This window comes from Arachis duranensis, chromosome 1 (assembly GCF_000817695.3).
Source record: "Arachis duranensis cultivar V14167 chromosome 1, aradu.V14167.gnm2.J7QH, whole genome shotgun sequence".
Taxonomy (NCBI): Eukaryota; Viridiplantae; Streptophyta; class Magnoliopsida; order Fabales; family Fabaceae; genus Arachis; species Arachis duranensis.
The window spans coordinates 83532625-83550520 of record NC_029772.3 but is presented as its reverse complement, the minus strand read 5'-3'; the positions used below and the strand labels follow the sequence as shown (position 1 = coordinate 83550520).

At 35.7% G+C, this 17896-nt stretch overlaps 1 protein-coding gene across 1 annotated transcript; it reads left to right on the top strand.

The window, feature by feature from the left end:
- The first annotated feature begins 11245 nt into the window (after positions 1-11245).
- LOC107492772 (calmodulin-binding protein 60 A) lies at positions 11246-16038 on the top strand. Its single transcript, XM_016113832.3, has 7 exons — positions 11246-11977; positions 12338-12416; positions 13164-13216; positions 13339-13826; positions 14120-14280; positions 14767-14973; positions 15070-16038. The coding sequence occupies exons 1-7, from the start codon at positions 11886-11888 to the stop codon at positions 15655-15657; spliced, it is 1668 nt and encodes a 555-aa protein (XP_015969318.1). The 5' UTR covers positions 11246-11885; the 3' UTR covers positions 15658-16038.
- The last annotated feature ends 1858 nt before the right edge of the window (positions 16039-17896 follow it).

Below are 17896 nucleotides of genomic sequence, written 5' to 3'. Positions count from 1 at the left end.
ATGGAGCAGAAACAGTGTGATGCGACCGTTCGCCGAATGTATGACAGAGCAAACGAAATGATGGCCGAAAGCTCAAAGTGGCGTGACCTGGCACAAAGGGTCGTCGATGTTTTGGAGGTCGAGGACAAATCTTTGTCCCCTCCATTACGCGTTCAACCGGAGCAGGGTGAACACAGGGACGGAGGAATTTGACCTGGTGCACATGTGTGACATCTCTATGTTGTGTTGGTTTCTGTCGAAGCCTGAAGCCCTGAACTTTCTATTTAGTTTGTTTCTTAGGTCGCCCTTGTTTTCGGTAGATTAATATTCTATGCTTCTAGTCATTATAATTCCGTTTAATCCAGATGCGGTTAACTATCAACATCTTCTCATCCCCTGTATTGTTAGTAATAATTTGAGTATATTTAAATTGAAATAATTTCCCATAAATACGCAAAACACGCCCTTCGGCGACTCGCCATTCAGTTAACGATTTTTTCGGCTGTTCTGTATCAATTAAAGGATTACACCAATTTTTTCCAATATCCAAAAAAAGGGCTAATTTTTTTTATATTGGATTTTTATTGGTGTTTTTCATTAATATTATAATATTTTGGTGTAATACAGTATTATGGGATAAGAAGAAATCGTGAGTAACGATTTCAAGTAAGATAAAAAAATTAAAAAAAGTTAATAGAAATCGTTAATTACGATTTTAAGTAAATATAAATCGTTTATTTTCCCAAAAATAAACCAAGTACATCAATTACTTGTTTATTCGACGAAGCTTCCCAATTGACACGGTATATGTATACGTGCCCCTTAACGACAAACCCTACCTCCCAATGCTTCTTTCCCAGTTCTTCTCTGCCGTAACTCCTTCTCTCACCTCTGCGTCTATCCTTATCCTCTTCCTTATTTCTGCCACCTTCCACTGCTCTCTCCACTGTGTAGTTCTGAGAAAATGTCGAAGGAGACCGTCACCGACCCCACACTTAGTCCCCTCGACCTCACGGAAGAACCGATGTCTAATCTGATCAACATCTTCCGTACAAATGAACAGTCCGCGGATTTGACCTCCTTGAGGCCGAACTTCTCAAGAGGGAGGGGTTATGGGAGGCTAGGAGTGAAAAGGCGGCAGAGGAACTCTTCCAGCTCCATGCCAAGAACGTAGACTTAATGGTCAAATTGAAGCAAATGGAGGATCAACTAGAGGAAGAGAAGAAGGCACGGCGACGGGATGAAAAGTTGCTTCGCAGGACCTTGCGACACTATGACGTGGCCGGTCGACGATTGTATAACAAAGCAACCGAAATGATGGCAGAAAGCTCAAATTGGCGACTCCTGGCAAACAGTGTCGTCGATGTTTTGACAGCCAAAGAGAAATCTTTGTCCCACCAGGCAGGCGTTCGACCGGAGCAGGGTGAAGACAGTGACGGAGGTATTTGAACTGGTTCACATGGGTGACATCTTTATGTTGTTTTGGTTTTTTGTCGATTCCCTTATTTGAAAAGTAAGCGCTTTTTTGTTTGGGGGGTAGTGAAAAACGTAAACGTACGCGCGTTAATCTGCCGAAACACCTCTCGCCTTTGAAAATTTTTTTTTCTTCTTTAATAAATAACCCTTAAACCTGATTAGACTGGAATTAATTGGAAATTAATGTGGGTGCAGTTACCAAGGGCAATAATCGGATTTCTAAAAAAAGCTATGACCGCCGAATGAATTCAAAATTTAAATTATAGCCTTAACCTAATCTTATCAATCATTCCATTTGAGTGGGTCAGTGAAAAATCCCTTCATGTTGTCAGCCTTGGCCCGTTGATGGGTGCACGGATTGATGTAGTCGATCGAAGCAGGTAAGTTGTTCATAATTACACTTACTATTTTGTATATTTATGGTTTTTAAATTTTTTTTTTTGGTTTGGTCATCCTGGAAAATAACATTTTTTTATCTGGTATTGGGCCAGAGAAACTGACTCGACACAAAAACGAAAACCCGAACTCGCCAGAAACCCAACCCCTAATACCCGACCCCACTCGAAGCTCCTCTCCTCTTCAGGGACGAAACTTTTTGGGGGGCCCAACTTTTTGGCTTCTCCGGGAAGACTTCATGGAAGGGTGATGGGATGGCGCACAGTGCTAAGGGGTGGAACTCTGACTAAATTAATTAATTAAATAGGATTCACCCTTCATATCCGTTCCATTCACACGCTGTCCACTCTCTTGGTGTTCTCCTAACTAGGAATATCTCCTTCTTCTCTGTTGGTGCCTGGACGAGAAAATGGTACGAGAACTCGCGAAAGGTGACGTCGTTAGGGTTATCAAAGCGGCAGGAGATCCGTCGCGACCGATGGTAGGTTAAAGCTTGCTCTTCTGTTCTTTCCATTATTTCTGACTCTCCTCTCCGCATTTTGTTCTATCTCTTACGCCGACTCCTCATGTGCCCTTATATGCAGCGTCTACCGTTACCGATTGAGCTCCTGCCCAAAGATAGCAACCATCTCTACGTCACGGTCGCCGATGGATCAAACCATACCTACAAGATTGAATTCAGACCCAAGGGGTGGAAAGAGATCACTCTCGGCAGGGGATGGCAAAGGTTCTATCGTGAATACAAGCTACAACCATCTAACATTCTGCTGTTCAAGCACAAGGGCAGAGACGACTTCAGCGTTCGCATCTTTCAGTCACCGAGTGTCGAGAGGTCGTATGCTACGTCCGGTGATGAAGCCGTCGACGTCACGCCCCCGAAGGTTCGACGGAACCGTAGACGCGCTTCTGAAGCGCTCCGGCGTCGAACGGGGTGCATCAATGTCCCCAGGAGCGCAGCTGCAGCTGAGGTGGAGCAGACGTTTCGGTCCCAGCACCCCTTCTTCATCATGCACATCACAAAAAGGCTCTTGGGCACCCACTTCCTGGTAACGGCTTTCCTTCTCCACTATATATACACGTGTTACGTTCTTCAACTTTGGGGACCGCATTATCTGTTTTCTTACCCTGCTGTGCCCTCTATTAAAAGTAATGTGGCGGCCTACCTGGTCTACATAAAGTGTTGTTCTTTCGCTGGTCCTTACTTTGTTGGCATGTGTGCCCTCCTACGTTTTCCACATCTTCTGTCCTCTGCTGTTGCTTAATTGTTAATGGTTGGCTATCTGGTGGGTCGGTTGTTGACTTCAGATTCATTACAGAAATTTGTTCGTAATGTATGTTGTTGTTAAATACTTAAATTCCATTGTTTAGGGAAATAAGCACCCAATTGCATGCTAATTGTTCATAATGCCATCGTCAGTAGTTGTCGTTTCATTCTGTTTGACTGCATGCACATTGCATTCATGTTACACATGTCCTTAACTTCATCTCCTTCTCCATTTTGGTTTGCCCAGCCAAATATGCCGCACTTTGGAGACGACGTCAGGGATGGTGTCATGGTCACTCTCAGATCGGGGAAGATTTCCGTCCGGGCCGTCTACAGCAAATACGGGGGCAAGAGAAGGCGCAATTGTGGCGCCATTAGCCAAGGCTGGGTGGGTTTCTTGTGCAAGTGTAACATAAGTGTGCCCAAGCTGGCCGTCTTTGAGATCTCCAGTACCCACCCAGAAGTGGAGTTGTTGGTCCAATTTCTTGATTTTGAATGAATCCAACTGGGTTGATGAACTAGCTGAGCATGTTATTTTGGATTGCCTTTTCTGATTTCGCAACAACTTTTTCTGTTCTGATTGTTCATGTGTTGCAACTGCTAGACTTAACTCTTTTTGTACATGGTAGAATCTTATGACCGGTGTAACTAAGAATATCAGTGTTCAGAACTTTTCAAAATATCAGTGTTCCTTAGATTACTTTACAATTCCAATTCACACAGCAGCATGGATGCTATCTACACTAATTTGCAATTTCAATTCATACAGCACCATGGATGCTCTACAATAATTTCCACTTTAAATATAGCGCGTTACAAAATAAAGTCATATGGGGGCCTGGATATGGTCAAATTGGAACTATAACACTCCAAAACAGTTTTCTATAGCTACCTATTGTTTGTCCAAACATAGAACATCACGCATGATCTTCTAAGAAGCTAAAACACCTGCTGCATCACCAAACCTTTGCCTAATTTGAAGACCCACGTCCCCACTGGAATTAGCTGTGACCGCACTAAAAATAATGACTGGTTACCAAATTGTGCCCTGTGAATCATAATCCTCGTCCAAGGCAACGTCCGATGCATCGTCCCATGCCAGCTACAACGATACTTTCAGTTAGCCATGAACTAGGAATCGATGAACAGCAATAGATTAATTGAAAAAGACGACTAAACAAATTTCTTGGCAAAGTCTTACCTCATCCTCCGCAAACGAGTCCTCCCTTCTGCCAGTTTCACCTTCGCCCTCACCAATAAAGTACGTTGCACCCTCTTCTGTGTTCATTCTGCTGTTGGGATTTAAGTGGCAGGAAACTCGATCATGCCCTGTCTGGCGACAAACACCGCACCTCTGCACCCCCTTTCATCGTTTCCTTTCTTTGCCTCTTTCGACACCGGACCAGCACCGGACCAGCTCGTGCGGTGAAAAGGACCACCATACTAGACCATTTATCTACTTTTAACAACACTTTTAATAGCCCAACACTTGAGCCCAGCATTGGTTTCAGAAGAAATGTGCATATCAGGGAAAAAAACTCCAGAGGCCCATCACGATCGACCCAAATTCAACCAACTGTGTTCTAACCTAACCCGCCCGACCCGTAACACCAGGGGCTTCTCCTTCGTCGTCCTGTCGCCCACCATTCCCGCGCCGCTTCGATCCTTCCTTGTTGGGCGTCTCCGGCAAATCCAGGCATCTAGCCGAAACATCACTCATTGTTATCCGACGGTGACCGTTTCCAGCTCCGGCGAGGACGCTATGCAGATCTTCATCCTCCGAACCAACGACTCACGACAGAGGCCGCATTTCGGAGAGCAGGCAGCTTTCCAGTGTGACTCCGCGAGAGAAAGCTTCCTGCAACTCCGTTACTCCATTGACGGGTCAGTGACGGATCGCAGCTTATATTGTATGCGTCAAACGACGTCCACGGCGCCTTTGCTTCCCTTTCAGCCCTCCTCTATCATGTCTGATTTGGCGTTAAACAGAATCACTAAACACCCATTAATTTAGTTCTTAAAACATGATAAACTAATTCTACATAAACCCAACTAATTTTTTATTGTAACAAAAATAACCACCTACAAAGTTAAATTTGCAAACTAACCCCTCTGACACACCTACACCACTAATCAATCATAGGAGGAGAGAGAAAGAGTAATCTGTACCATTGGATTAAAAAAACAGAGAGATTCGACGGCCATCCTCAAATAGCGCATCAATCAGCCAAACATAAACATCATGTGCACTGGTGTGCCAAAGCGGTTCGGCACACCGAATCCGTCCCCGAGAAAAAGAATGTGTGGAGTTCGTTGGTATGTTTTTAATATAAAATATTATTATCATCATACAGTTAAAAAAGGTCATTATTCTATTGCCACATGTTTAATTATTTATTAGGTCAAGTTTAATTATTTTAGTAGTTTATTATTTTATTGAAAAATATATTAAAAATATAATATTTTTATAATAAATTTTGTAAAAAAATAATTGATTTGGTGAATATTTTTTTTCGTATTTATAGAGTATTTTTGCTTTTGAATATTTATAAATAAATCTAATTTTATTACTCTAATAATGTAAAAAAGTTTTATACGTATATTTAATTATGTATAATCATATTAGTAAAAATAATTAGTGATATAATTAATATGTAAATAATTATCTAAAAAGATAAATATGAATTAGATGACTATATAAATTGATTTATATTATTAGAATTTTAAAATGAAATTTTTAAAATAAACTACTAAAATTGATCCTAAAAATATTTAACAGAGACGAAAATATTTTGAATGATCAAAATAGCAAAACATTCTCAAAAGATTTAAAAGAAAGTGACAAAATAATCAAATATTAAATGTATTATAGTTTTAGAGATTAAATTTTGATGTAATTTTTTATAAGTATGATTAAAAAAATAATGTATTTTTTCATATTTTTAGAATATTTTTTTATATTTTTAATCTTTTAAAAATAGTTTTTATCAACCCTTAAACCTTTCGATTTTTTTTCGTTTGTTTTAACAAACTCTTTATAAATTATTATACATATGGATATGTATGTAACGATTATAGCAGATAAAAATGTTTCTCTTCGTTTTTCGTCTTTTAATGAACGGACGGAGAAAAAAAAATATGAAAATATTATGTACAAAAAAGTNNTTCCAAGAATGTTTTATGTCCAAACAATGCAAAGCTTGAAGTTAGATAGATGTATACGATACAGCGATATAACTTTGGATCTATCCATTTTAATAAATTCATTTCATTTTATGATTCCCTTACTATAGGTAGTAAGGAAGAAATATAAGTGGGAAAAAAAATAGAGAATTTTGAACTCTCATCTTTTCTGAATGCGAAAAAAGGAAGATAGAAAATTAAAGAAAAAAGAAAAAAGAAGAAAGAATACCAAAATATATTCTCACCATTTTTTAAATTAAGAGGGGTATGATTTAAAACTAATATTTTTTTCTTTAATAAAGTTCTCCACTCTTCACTTTTAATAAAGATTACAGTATCATTCTGTGATATTTATATTTTGCAATTTTTCTCTCCAATTAAGCGAGAAAAAAAAAGTGAGAAAAGAAATATTTCAATTTTTTTTTCACTGAAACAATAAAATGAAAAAATATATCATTTTAAAATAGGAATGTTAAAGTATTTCTGTAAGTTGAATAATTTGACGAATGAAGAATATCTTTGGTTATTTATTTATTTTTTATATGTCTTTATAAAATGTTCTGCATAATCAAGTTGGATTGATTTAATGGTTAGTTTATCAATCTTGCTTAGGACTTAGGAAGTGTAAGATTTAGAAAATTCGAATTTCGTCTTATGCATGTAATAACTTATTAGCCAACAATAAATCTTTAAATAGAACTTTTGATCTGCAATAAATTAGATTTTAGCTTCTTGTAGAATTAAAAAATACTATTAGAAACCAAAAAAAATAAAATGTTATGCATATTTTTCAATTCAAAATTGATATATTATGTTCCTAATATGAAACAAACAATGATGCATTTTTTGTTAAACAAATAACATACAAATTTAATAAGGTAAATTCTATACTAACTATGGTTATAATATATGTAGATTTTGACAACACTTAAAATGTTAGTTAACATTTAGGTTATATTTTTTTTAGGATTTGACAATATTTTTTAATTTAATTATATTCTTAAATAAAAAATATAATATTAATTTTAGCTATATTTTAAAATATTATCAAAATTTTATACCACAAAACTAGACTAATTTAATAAATGACTCCAATAATTTGTACCTAAATTTTTATTTCTTAAACGAGTCAGTTTAATTGATTTAACCGTTCAACAATAATGTATATTGTTAGCTAAGCGAGTGAAGTCTATTATCTAAAAAAAAAAGATAAATAATTAAAATGATTCTTAGGATTGAAAAAATTTATGGAATGCATCTCATGACTAGGGATGATAAATTGGTTGAAATTTGTTAAGTTGGTTCGTATAGTTTGCCAAAAAAATAAATTAGGTTAAAAATTTGATACTGTTATAATAGAAAAGGTCCATCTAATCTATGAATTTTGTCGGATTTTGACGAGGCGAAACAGATTTATTCGATGAACTTTTGATTTTAAGATGATAATTGAATTTGAATGTTATTTTTGTGCTTGTATTTAAAATGTTTATTCATTTTACTTTAAGTTATAGTTTGGACTATGTTTGATTAATTAAAAATTTGGATAATGTTCAGTTATATATTTTAGACAATATTTATTTTATTTTGGACAATGTTGATTTCAATATTTTGTTTTAATTTATTGAAATATTTATAAAATTATATATTTTTAAATATTTAATGGTTTAATATTAAAAAAAGAGAATTGACAGTCCGCCAACCCACTAATCTATTATTAGACAAAGGCGAGTAGAAATTTAGAACTGCCTCAATAGACAGAGCAGACAAATAATGGATTTTTGTGAAGATAGAATGGATGTGTCCGCTTGCTACTCTTACTCATGACCAACCATCAAATAATAATATTGTTTTTGCGTACTGCTATACATACAAGTCTTTTGGGCATACAAGTCATACAAGTTAACTCTAACCCAACAAAATTCACTTACATAATACGCGCATGAAAATCATGTTGTTCCTCTTTGTATTACGTGTTCTTCCTTCTCCTCCTCATTTTCCTCCTTCTTCTTCTTCTTTGCGTTTCTCCTTTTTTTTCTTTGTGTATTTCATCTTCATTGTTATTTTTTTAATTAGGTTTAATTACTCTATTGGTCCCTATAGTTTCGTGAAATTTTTAATTAGGTCCTTATACTTTTTTTCCTTTAATTGGGTCTCTGCACCAATTTTATTTTTCAATTGAGTCCCTATATTTTATTTTTATTTTTATTTGAGTTCCTGGACCAATTTTTTTTAGTTGGGTCCCTATACAATTAAGCCAATTACTACCAAGAGGGAGCTAATTGAAAAAAAATTTGGTGTAGGAACCCAATTAAAAGGAAAAAGAGTATAGGGACCTAATTAAAAATTTCACGAAACTATAGGGACCAACAGAATAATTAAACCTTTTTATTACTGTTGTTGTTGCTGTAATTTTTTTCTCCTCCTCTTTCTATTGATTTTGCAACATTATGTATTTTTTTTCTTTGTTTCATTTTTTCCTCCCAAGAAGAATTATGACAATATGAAATAAGAAGATGAAAAAGAAGAAGCAGCAGAAGACGAGGAGAAGGAAGATGAAGAGTTTTGAATTATGCAGAATTTATCAGCACACATATACGAAAAATTCTTAAACAATACACTCAAATATCTTGGTGTTACATCCAAATTTGTTGTAAATACAGAAAAATGTTTCGTCTAATACTGCATTTTTTCTTCTTTTTTTTTATTTATTTCTTTCTTTTAGTTGAATGAATTTAAGTTCATCATCTTCTAAGTAATTTTGCAGCATTATATGTTTCTTCTTCTTCTTTATTTAATTTTTCTGTTTTTATTCTTGTTAAGAGAGTAAAACAAGAAAAAACTTTAGAAGGTAAGACCAAAAGAAAAAGATGAACAAGAAAAAAAGAAGAAGGTGGTGATGATGATGGAAAAAAGAAGAAGCAGTAGCAGCAGTAGATGAGGAGGAGGAAGATGAAGAGTTTTGAATTATGTAGAACTTATCAACAAACATACACCGAAAATTTTTAAACAATACACTCAAATATCTTCGTGTTACACCAAAATATGCTGCAAATACAGAAAAATGTTTTCTTTAATACTGCATTTTTTCTTCTTTTTTTCCTTATTTCTTTCTTTTTTTAGTTGAATGAATGTAAGTTTATCATCTTTCAAATAATTTTATACCATTATTTGTTTCTTCTTCTTCTTTATTTGATTATTTTGTTTTTATTCTTGTTAAGAGAATAGATCAAGAAGAAACTTGAGAAGATAAAATAAAAAAAGACGAATAAAAAAAAAGATGATAATAATGATGATGAAAAAGAAGAAGAAGAAGAAGTAGTAGAAGATGATGAGGAAGGAGAAGAAGAGTTTTGAATTATGCAGAACTTATCAGCACATATACACCGAAAATTCTTAAACAATACACACAAATATATTTCTGTTACACTCAAATTTGTTGCAAATACAGAAAAATATTTTTTTTTTAATGTAGAACTTTTACATTACATTCACTTCAAACCATCAATGATGAACAATAATTTTCACAAACAAAAACATCATTTACCTACAGAATCATAAACTACTAACAAAAATATTAACTAAAATCCAACCACATCTCAGTCACCTGATTGGATTTAAAAGAATAATTAATTTCGTTCTGATTCAATTGACAGTATGAACTTAAATTATTCATTATCTTTAACAACGAGATAACTAATGATGGAGGAGAAGGAGAAAAAGGAAGGAGGAAAAAAAATTACAATGAAGAAAGAAGGAGGAAGAGGAAGTGGTGTTGGTGACGACGATAACGAAAGAGAAAAATAACGATGACGACGAAGAAGGCAAACAAAACAGAAAGAGAAAGCAAGAAGGTGTCGCACCAAAAACCGAAATAAGGTGTGTAATAGAGTTTTTAAATGATTTTAGTTCGTGGAATATGAGGGGTTTAGGGGGTGGTGGAAAGTGAAAAATGGTAAAAAATTTAAGCGTAAAATAATGTGAATATGTTAGGATTGATAGAGACAAAGAAGGAGGTGATTTCTAAGTTTGATGTAGTGCAATGTTAGGGTAATAATGCGGTGAGTTTGGAATTTGTGGGATCGAAAGGTGCTTTTGGAGCTTTATTAATAATGTGGGATATTATGATGTTTAGGTTGAGTAATTGTTACAAAAGGGAGAGATGGTTGTGTATAGAAGGAGAATTGACAAACAATAATTTTTATTTGTGCTGGTTGCTTGGTGTATGGTGCGCATACAATGAAAAAGAAGTTTATTGTGTGGGAAGAGTTGAGATTTTTATCGAAAATATGTCAGGTTCCTTTTTGCTACATGGGTGTTTTCAATGAGGTTGTGCAGTTGGAAGAAAGAAAAGGCGCTAGTGTGTTAACAGCATTATCGAATTGGTGGATATAGAGATGAATGACCGTAAGTTTACGTGGTTTAGGAGATCAATCGTACAGTTAAATTAATAAAATATTGGTGAGTTTGGTTTCATTGTTATCTTCTGGAGCACTTGGTTGAAAAGGAATGGCAAAATTTTTAGGAATCAAGAATCAGGTGTTGCAGTCTTGCAGAAGTAGTTAACAGATTGAGTAAGAGTTACAAAGAGTAAAATGAGTGAGATTTAATCTTTTAAGTTATTTGATAAAAAAAGAACATACAGTAACAACATGAAAAAATGTACGTGCGTGAATATAAATAACTTGTATATAGAGAATGATACATTAATTTTTTAACAAAAAAGATTAATTTTTTTTTACTATGCCACATCTTTTTTCTATTTTTTAATTTGACAAGTTAAGATTTAATTTAGTATAGATTTAAGAATTTTATAATTATAAACAATATTCAAATCTCCAACCCCGACTAAGTGGTGAACTTACCGCTAGAGCTAGACAACATAAGGAATTTAGCTCAATAAATTGTATCTACCCCTATCTCCTGTATAAATAACCAAAGCGTCCCAATTTGGGGCATTTCAAAAATGTTGAGGATAATGAGAATATTAATCTCATTTTATGAACCTCGTGGCCTTGGTTCATGGTTGATCCGCGCTAAGATAGACAGAGATGAGGGCGTTGAAAGTTGAAAAGAAGAAAGAAAGGAAGAGGATTGGGGTGGGTTTGGCGGGGTCCACTTGATAGTTTTACCTGGTCGCAATACGCGGTTTGAGTGGACCCCACACTTGCTCTCCTCTTCCTCCTTCCTCAGCACCTCTGCTGTGAGCAAGGCAGCCCTGTATCTAATAGTTTGTTGTTATTGTTATTATTGCGTGAATGCAAAGGGTTAAGCAGAGGAGGAAGAGAGAAACATCCCAGACGCAAACAAATTGAGATAATGGGTTAGAAAGAAACATCCCATACCAACCTTCACCCTCTAAACAAATACCACTTTTCTTTTCATTCCACCCGCCCTCTCTTGGACTCTACCCGGCTTTTCCTTTCTCTTGTCGTTTACCTTAATTGCTGCATCTTTTTATTGCTCTCTGCTGCTTATAAATACTTCCTCTCTTTCTCTCTCTCCGCATCTTTTCTATTTTGCCGCCGTTTAATGAAACACCACCACCTCGCCTCTGCCGCCGTTTCCTAGCTGTTCCACCGCCGTCGCCATGTCGCTCAAGCGGCGCCCCGAAGATGCTAAGCACAAATCTGACACTTCCACTCCCGACGATAAGCGGCCGAGGCATCCACCCTTTGCCAAGTACTGCTCTTCGTTTTTTACTTTTAGGTTTTTTGTTTGTTACGGTTGGATATGGTAGTATAGGGAGGGGAATTGAATTGCCAAATGAATGCGCATTGCGGCGATTGAATTGTATAGGATTATGACTCCAATGCAAATAATGAGTGAATGAGCCCGATCAAATTTGCTATGTGTTTAGGGGAGTTGAATTGTTCTAATGCATGAAATAAGTAGGTGTAATTTCATCTTAGAGAGGGCCAATGCCAATTGTTTTTCAGGCTGCTGGTTATTCTGTTAGATTTCCCTATGCATATAGAGCATTTGATTTGATTAGCAGAACACTTTTTAACTTGGTTATTGTTGTGAATGGATGATGTTCAGTGTGGTGTGCGAGTTGATGAGGATACAGTCAGTCAAGCATTTGCTGGAGCCGATTTTAGAGCCCTTGATTCGTCGAGTGGTATGAACTCTTTTTCTCCTGTTTCACTAATATCTATATGGTAACTGTTACATTTGTTTTTTGGTATTCAATCCGTTTTCTATGTTTGTCCGGCTGTTTCGTATTCATGGGTATGTGGTCATTTTGCTTTTAGTATTTCCTTCTGTTTTCTGGGCAATGGCATCCTTCATTTGATTAACCCTTTATGCCTTAGAAAAAAACAACCATGGATATGTACCCTTTCCCGTCCAGCTGCAGATACTACTTCCGTGTTGGTTTCAAGCATGTAATGATAAAAATGTGGCACACTGCTAGTCTACTACCTCATGCAATTTGTCTATAGTTACACTGAAAAATAAGGAAAAACAAAGAGAAACATAAAACTTGAAGGTCTTCTTGGTTCAGTTAGCTCATTATTGGTCCCCTAAGACACTCACCATGTTTGTTGGGCTCCAACTAAGACAACTACTGCATCAATTTGACCAAGAGAAGTATTTTGCCAAATAGAAATACAAACTCTGTTCTTAATTTCTAATTTATGGAAGGCACACATGCTGAGTACATGAATAATACTTGAGATTTTAGGTTAGTTTTGCCTCTTGTAATCTTCTGATAATGTGATAAAGGAACCAATGAGGGGATGCGTTGTTAATTTATTATGTTCGGTATGGGTATGGGTATGGAGTTAAGTAGTGCTGCAGATATGTATTTTCCTGTCTTGCTGATAGTTGATGTCAGATGCAAATCATATATGTTACATCTTTTCAGGTTAAGGAGGAAGTAGAATTGGCCTTAAGGAAGCATTTAACCAGCCTGAAACAGTAAGAAATAGTCTTCTGTTTACAATTTATATTTCAGTTCTTGGAACTGTTGGCTGCTTATGAAGCAAAGTTGTCTAGCTTAATGCTAGCTGTTTCTCATCCGTCTTTTTGTTTCTTTTTAGGACTGGTGGAAAGGAGATGCATACTTCTGAATTGAGAAGCTTGCAGCTGCAGTTTGAAAACAATATTTCTCTTCCAGTGTTTACTGGAGCTCGGATTGAAGGAGAGGATGGCTCCAACTTAAGAGTAGTATTAGTTGATGTGTCAACAGGGAAAGTTGTTAGTTCAGGACCTGAATCCTTAGCTAAGGTGGAAATTGTGGTCCTTGAGGGTGATTTTGAAGATGAAAGTGAAATTTGGATGCCTGAAGAGTTTAAGAGCAACATTGTGAGGGAGAGAGAAGGAAAAAAACCCCTCCTTACTGGAGATGTAGCTGTATATCTTAAAGATGGGACTGGTATGGTTGGTGAAATTTCATTTACAGATAACTCAAGCTGGACAAGGAGCCGTAGGTTTAGGCTTGGTGCAAAAGTTGTGGACAACTTTGATGGTGTTAGAATAAGAGAAGCAAAGACAGAGTCATTCATTGTTAGGGATCACCGAGGAGAATGTGAGTTTCTCTATATAAACTAGTTCTACTTAATAGATGCTATGAGGTCGGGTTTTCGACAGACATATTTGGACCAGGAGTGTCTAATAAACAAATAAATGAAAAGCAACAATATAGTTGTTATTTATTTGAAATGTTGGATTTGATTATCTAAACCTCGTTAACTGGAAAATATAGTTTTAAACTTAAGGATGCTTACTAGTCTTGGACTTGCTCACCTATATCAATAAGTGATGGTATAAATGAATGAACTTTCTATCATGTATCTGTAAATTTATTATTTTCCCATGCAGTGTACAAGAAGCACCACCCTCCTAATCTGTTTGATGAAGTTTGGAGACTGGAGAAGATAGGCAAGGATGGAGCTTTCCACAAACGTCTGAGTCGGGAAAAGATCTACAGCGTGAAAGATTTTCTTACACTTCTGAATCTGGATCCTGCAAAGCTACGCAGTGTAAGAATTACTCGAGCAGTATTTTAATCTCTCTTTATATATACATTTTCTGCAACTTCTAGTCAGTGAACCTTACCCGTGTGTTGTTGAGCTTCTTCTACATTTGTTCGTGTTTGATTTTTATTTATTTTATTTTTTTCATTTAAAGGATTTGAGGGGATAGCCGACCCCACTTAGTGGGACAAGGCTTTGTTGTTGTTGAGGGGAAAAAAAACGTCCATGGCTTTTTTTTTTGGTATGCATCTATTTTATTATGTTAGACACCATTACACCACCATGGTGACGAGGATGTCCCATGCTTGTTACTGGCATATTTGCACTAAATGGGAAAAAAACATTGTCAAAGACATCTGATCTTAATAACTTTACATCACATCTTCGGTCATCCATTGTTCTGAATTAATGAGCATTTTCATCATTTCTGGCAATACTTTATGTCTTGGTTTATTTAGGAAACTGAATAAATTCATTGCTTGGAATGTGCAGATACTGGGCACTGGAATGTCTGCAAAGATGTGGGAAATAACTGTGGAGCATGCTCGAACTTGTACAATTGATACCACGAGGCATGTTTACTTCCCTCCCCCCTCTCAACAGAAAGCTGGTGTGGTCTTCAATGCTGTGGGACAAGTCACGGGACTACTCTCTGAGTGTGAGTATGTCCCGGTACATAAGTTGTCGGAAACTGAAAAGGCATTCTCCTCTGCTAACTTCTTTACTTCCTTTATTCTCTCCCCTTTCCTTTTTCGTTTCTTTATAATACTTACTTTAGATGCATTTCATTATCAGGCTGATGCTCAAGAATTGGTCATTTCCGCAATTAAACAAGGCGAAAAAATTTCCTCTTATGAAGATGAAGCATCTCTTTTGGAGGGTTCTTCACATCTAACCAATGTTCTTTACTCCGAGAGCTCACCAAATACCGAGGGATCCAGTGCCAACAAACTTTTGGCTCCTCAAAAGACTGAAGGTCCCACTTACACACCAGCAAGTGCCTCTTCTCCGGATATCATGTCATCCATTTATTCTGTTGGAGGCACCAGTGCCTTGGATGACTTCTGCTTGCCGAACTTCGACAGCATGGGCTTAAGATATGATCCTACTAGTCTTGGTTTTCCGGTCCACCAGGTTGCCAGCACTCTGATCTGCGACCCAGATCCAATGGCCCATGCATTTGGAGACGAAGATCATCTGCGTTTTTTCGATACCGATCAAGATTTGCAGAGCGCTGTGGATAGCTTCATGCTGACGCGCTCATCCGTTGCCATCGGTAAAGCTCAGAGGAGATGGAGAAAGGTAACCAACGTCCTAAAATGGTTCATGGTGAGGAAACGAAAAAGCGATACTAATCAGCAGCGGCAGTTGCGAAGAACATGAAGTATCCAGTTGCTTTTGTACATCTGTTGTTCAGTTTTACAGAGGAAAGAGAGTAAACGTGGCTTCTCTTTAGATGTAAATACATGTTGATGTGCTTAGGCTCTAATAGCTAGCCAGAAGCCATGTAATTGCTCTTCCTTCCTCCCTTTTGGTTGTCTTCAAAGATTAAAGCTGTAAATAAGTATTTTACAGTCACGAGAGGATTTCTGGTTGTTGGCAGATGCTTATTATTAGTCAGGTAGTACTAGTAGTAGCAGCAGTAGTATTAATTATTATATTGGTAGGATGTTCTTCATGAATCATGATCCAAGCCATTGTTATGGATCATAATTTTTGTAAGCACGTTTTGTCCAATAATATCAGCTGTGGATATTATTTGCCCGGGTTTGAGTTTTTAGGTGTTCGCGCATATGTTTACGTAATTAATGAATGTCCCATCTGTTGTAGTTGATACTTGATAAATAGGATGGATCTTTATATTTTGCTGTGTTTACTGTTACGGAAGTACGGTATAAAGAAATCAAGTGAATTGTTAAATACGGTTAACCACTTTCCAGGAAATTAGAAATTGAGAGGATTTTGTCTGACTCTGGAAGTGGACATTCTTTAACCATGTCTTGATTAAAAGAACAAAAAAGATTTAGCTAAAATGTTTTAAGAGGTTGCTTTTGGTCTTAATGATCACTCACTTCACTTAACAAAGATTTATTATTGTATCATGGAGCTCTGAAATTGTCCAAGATCAAGATGAAAAGAAATCGTTGCATTCTTTTTGCATAAAACAAGCATTGCTTCCCATTTTCGATCTTATTATCTATTTGGTGTTCATCAATAGCAATGATCTTTGTTTTACTTTCCAATTTTTGGCTTTTTAATCAACATATGGTGGTTGTGTCTCTTGATTGTTTTACTTGTGCCAAAATACCCTTTTGAGAAAACAAGGATTTTGCAGGGGAAAAAAAGAAAACAATAAAAACAATATTTGTTACTTTTTTATTTTCACATTTTACTTAAACCGTAAAAACAAAATAAACTACGAATAAGAGCAAAATTAAAAGGGTGAATACTCATCTCTTTTAAATTTGCATTTTTAATTTAAAAATTATATTCGTGAAAATGCTCTAGACTTTAGATTTGGTTTTATTTTATGAAATCCAAATAAATTGGTGCTTCTGGACCATAGATCATATGATATCTGTGCCAGCAATTAGTTGGATTTAGAATTGATTAAACACCTTTTGTCAGGAAATATTTAAAAAATACAACTAATCAAATTGTGTAATGAGATTATTACCCCTTCTCCAGGAAATTATTTGATTAGCTAGGAACACTCTCAAATCCATTAGAACCTTGTTTGAGATTCATAATCCTTGTGAACATCACACATTATTCAATAAAACTGCATGTTGTTTTGCATCTCTTGGCAGAAGATCCATCTCTGAAACATTTAAATCTTTGACACTTCTAATAATTGGCATTGTTTATATTTTTAGTATCTTTGTTATTCATATGGAAAAGACGTTTCATTAGTTATTACCTATAAGTCTATTACTTTATCTGCACATGAAAAAATCACATGTTTCTGACTTAAAAAGATTTTGAGGTCCACATGATTTCTTCATTTTGTCATTTTTAGTAAACTAGATAGCTTTTCCTTTTGTTGAATTTCATTGACTATACATTTCATTAAACATTTTTGTTAACTCTTTCTATATTGATCTATTTACTAAGGTTAGCATCTTACAACATGTGTGAATTATATGATGATCGCATAGATTGGAAATTAAATGATTGATAGAATGGCGCTGGCAAATTGGCAAAGATCTTGATGGCAGATTTGGCAGTTTCTTTGTCTAATAATTAATTAAGGATGCAATGTAACAAAGTAGTTAGGGTGATTAAGATGGCCTTTATTTTTCCATAAGATGGACGGTGATGCATGTATTGACTAAAATCCAATTAAGCTCCTATTATTATTAGGTCACACTGACGTGCCTCGGTAGAATATGATCTGTTTACTTTTAACAACACACACTTTATTAGGATTGCATATGAATAGGATAAGATCTGTAAATTTATGGTAATTATCCAAATTCGATCCATATTTTACAAATATGATCCGATCTGCATTCTAATAAGATCGGATAGCAGATGCTGCATTTATATATGCAGATTAATACAATTAAATAAATAAATATATAATTCAATAATATAAATACCTAAAACTGGAAAGATGAAA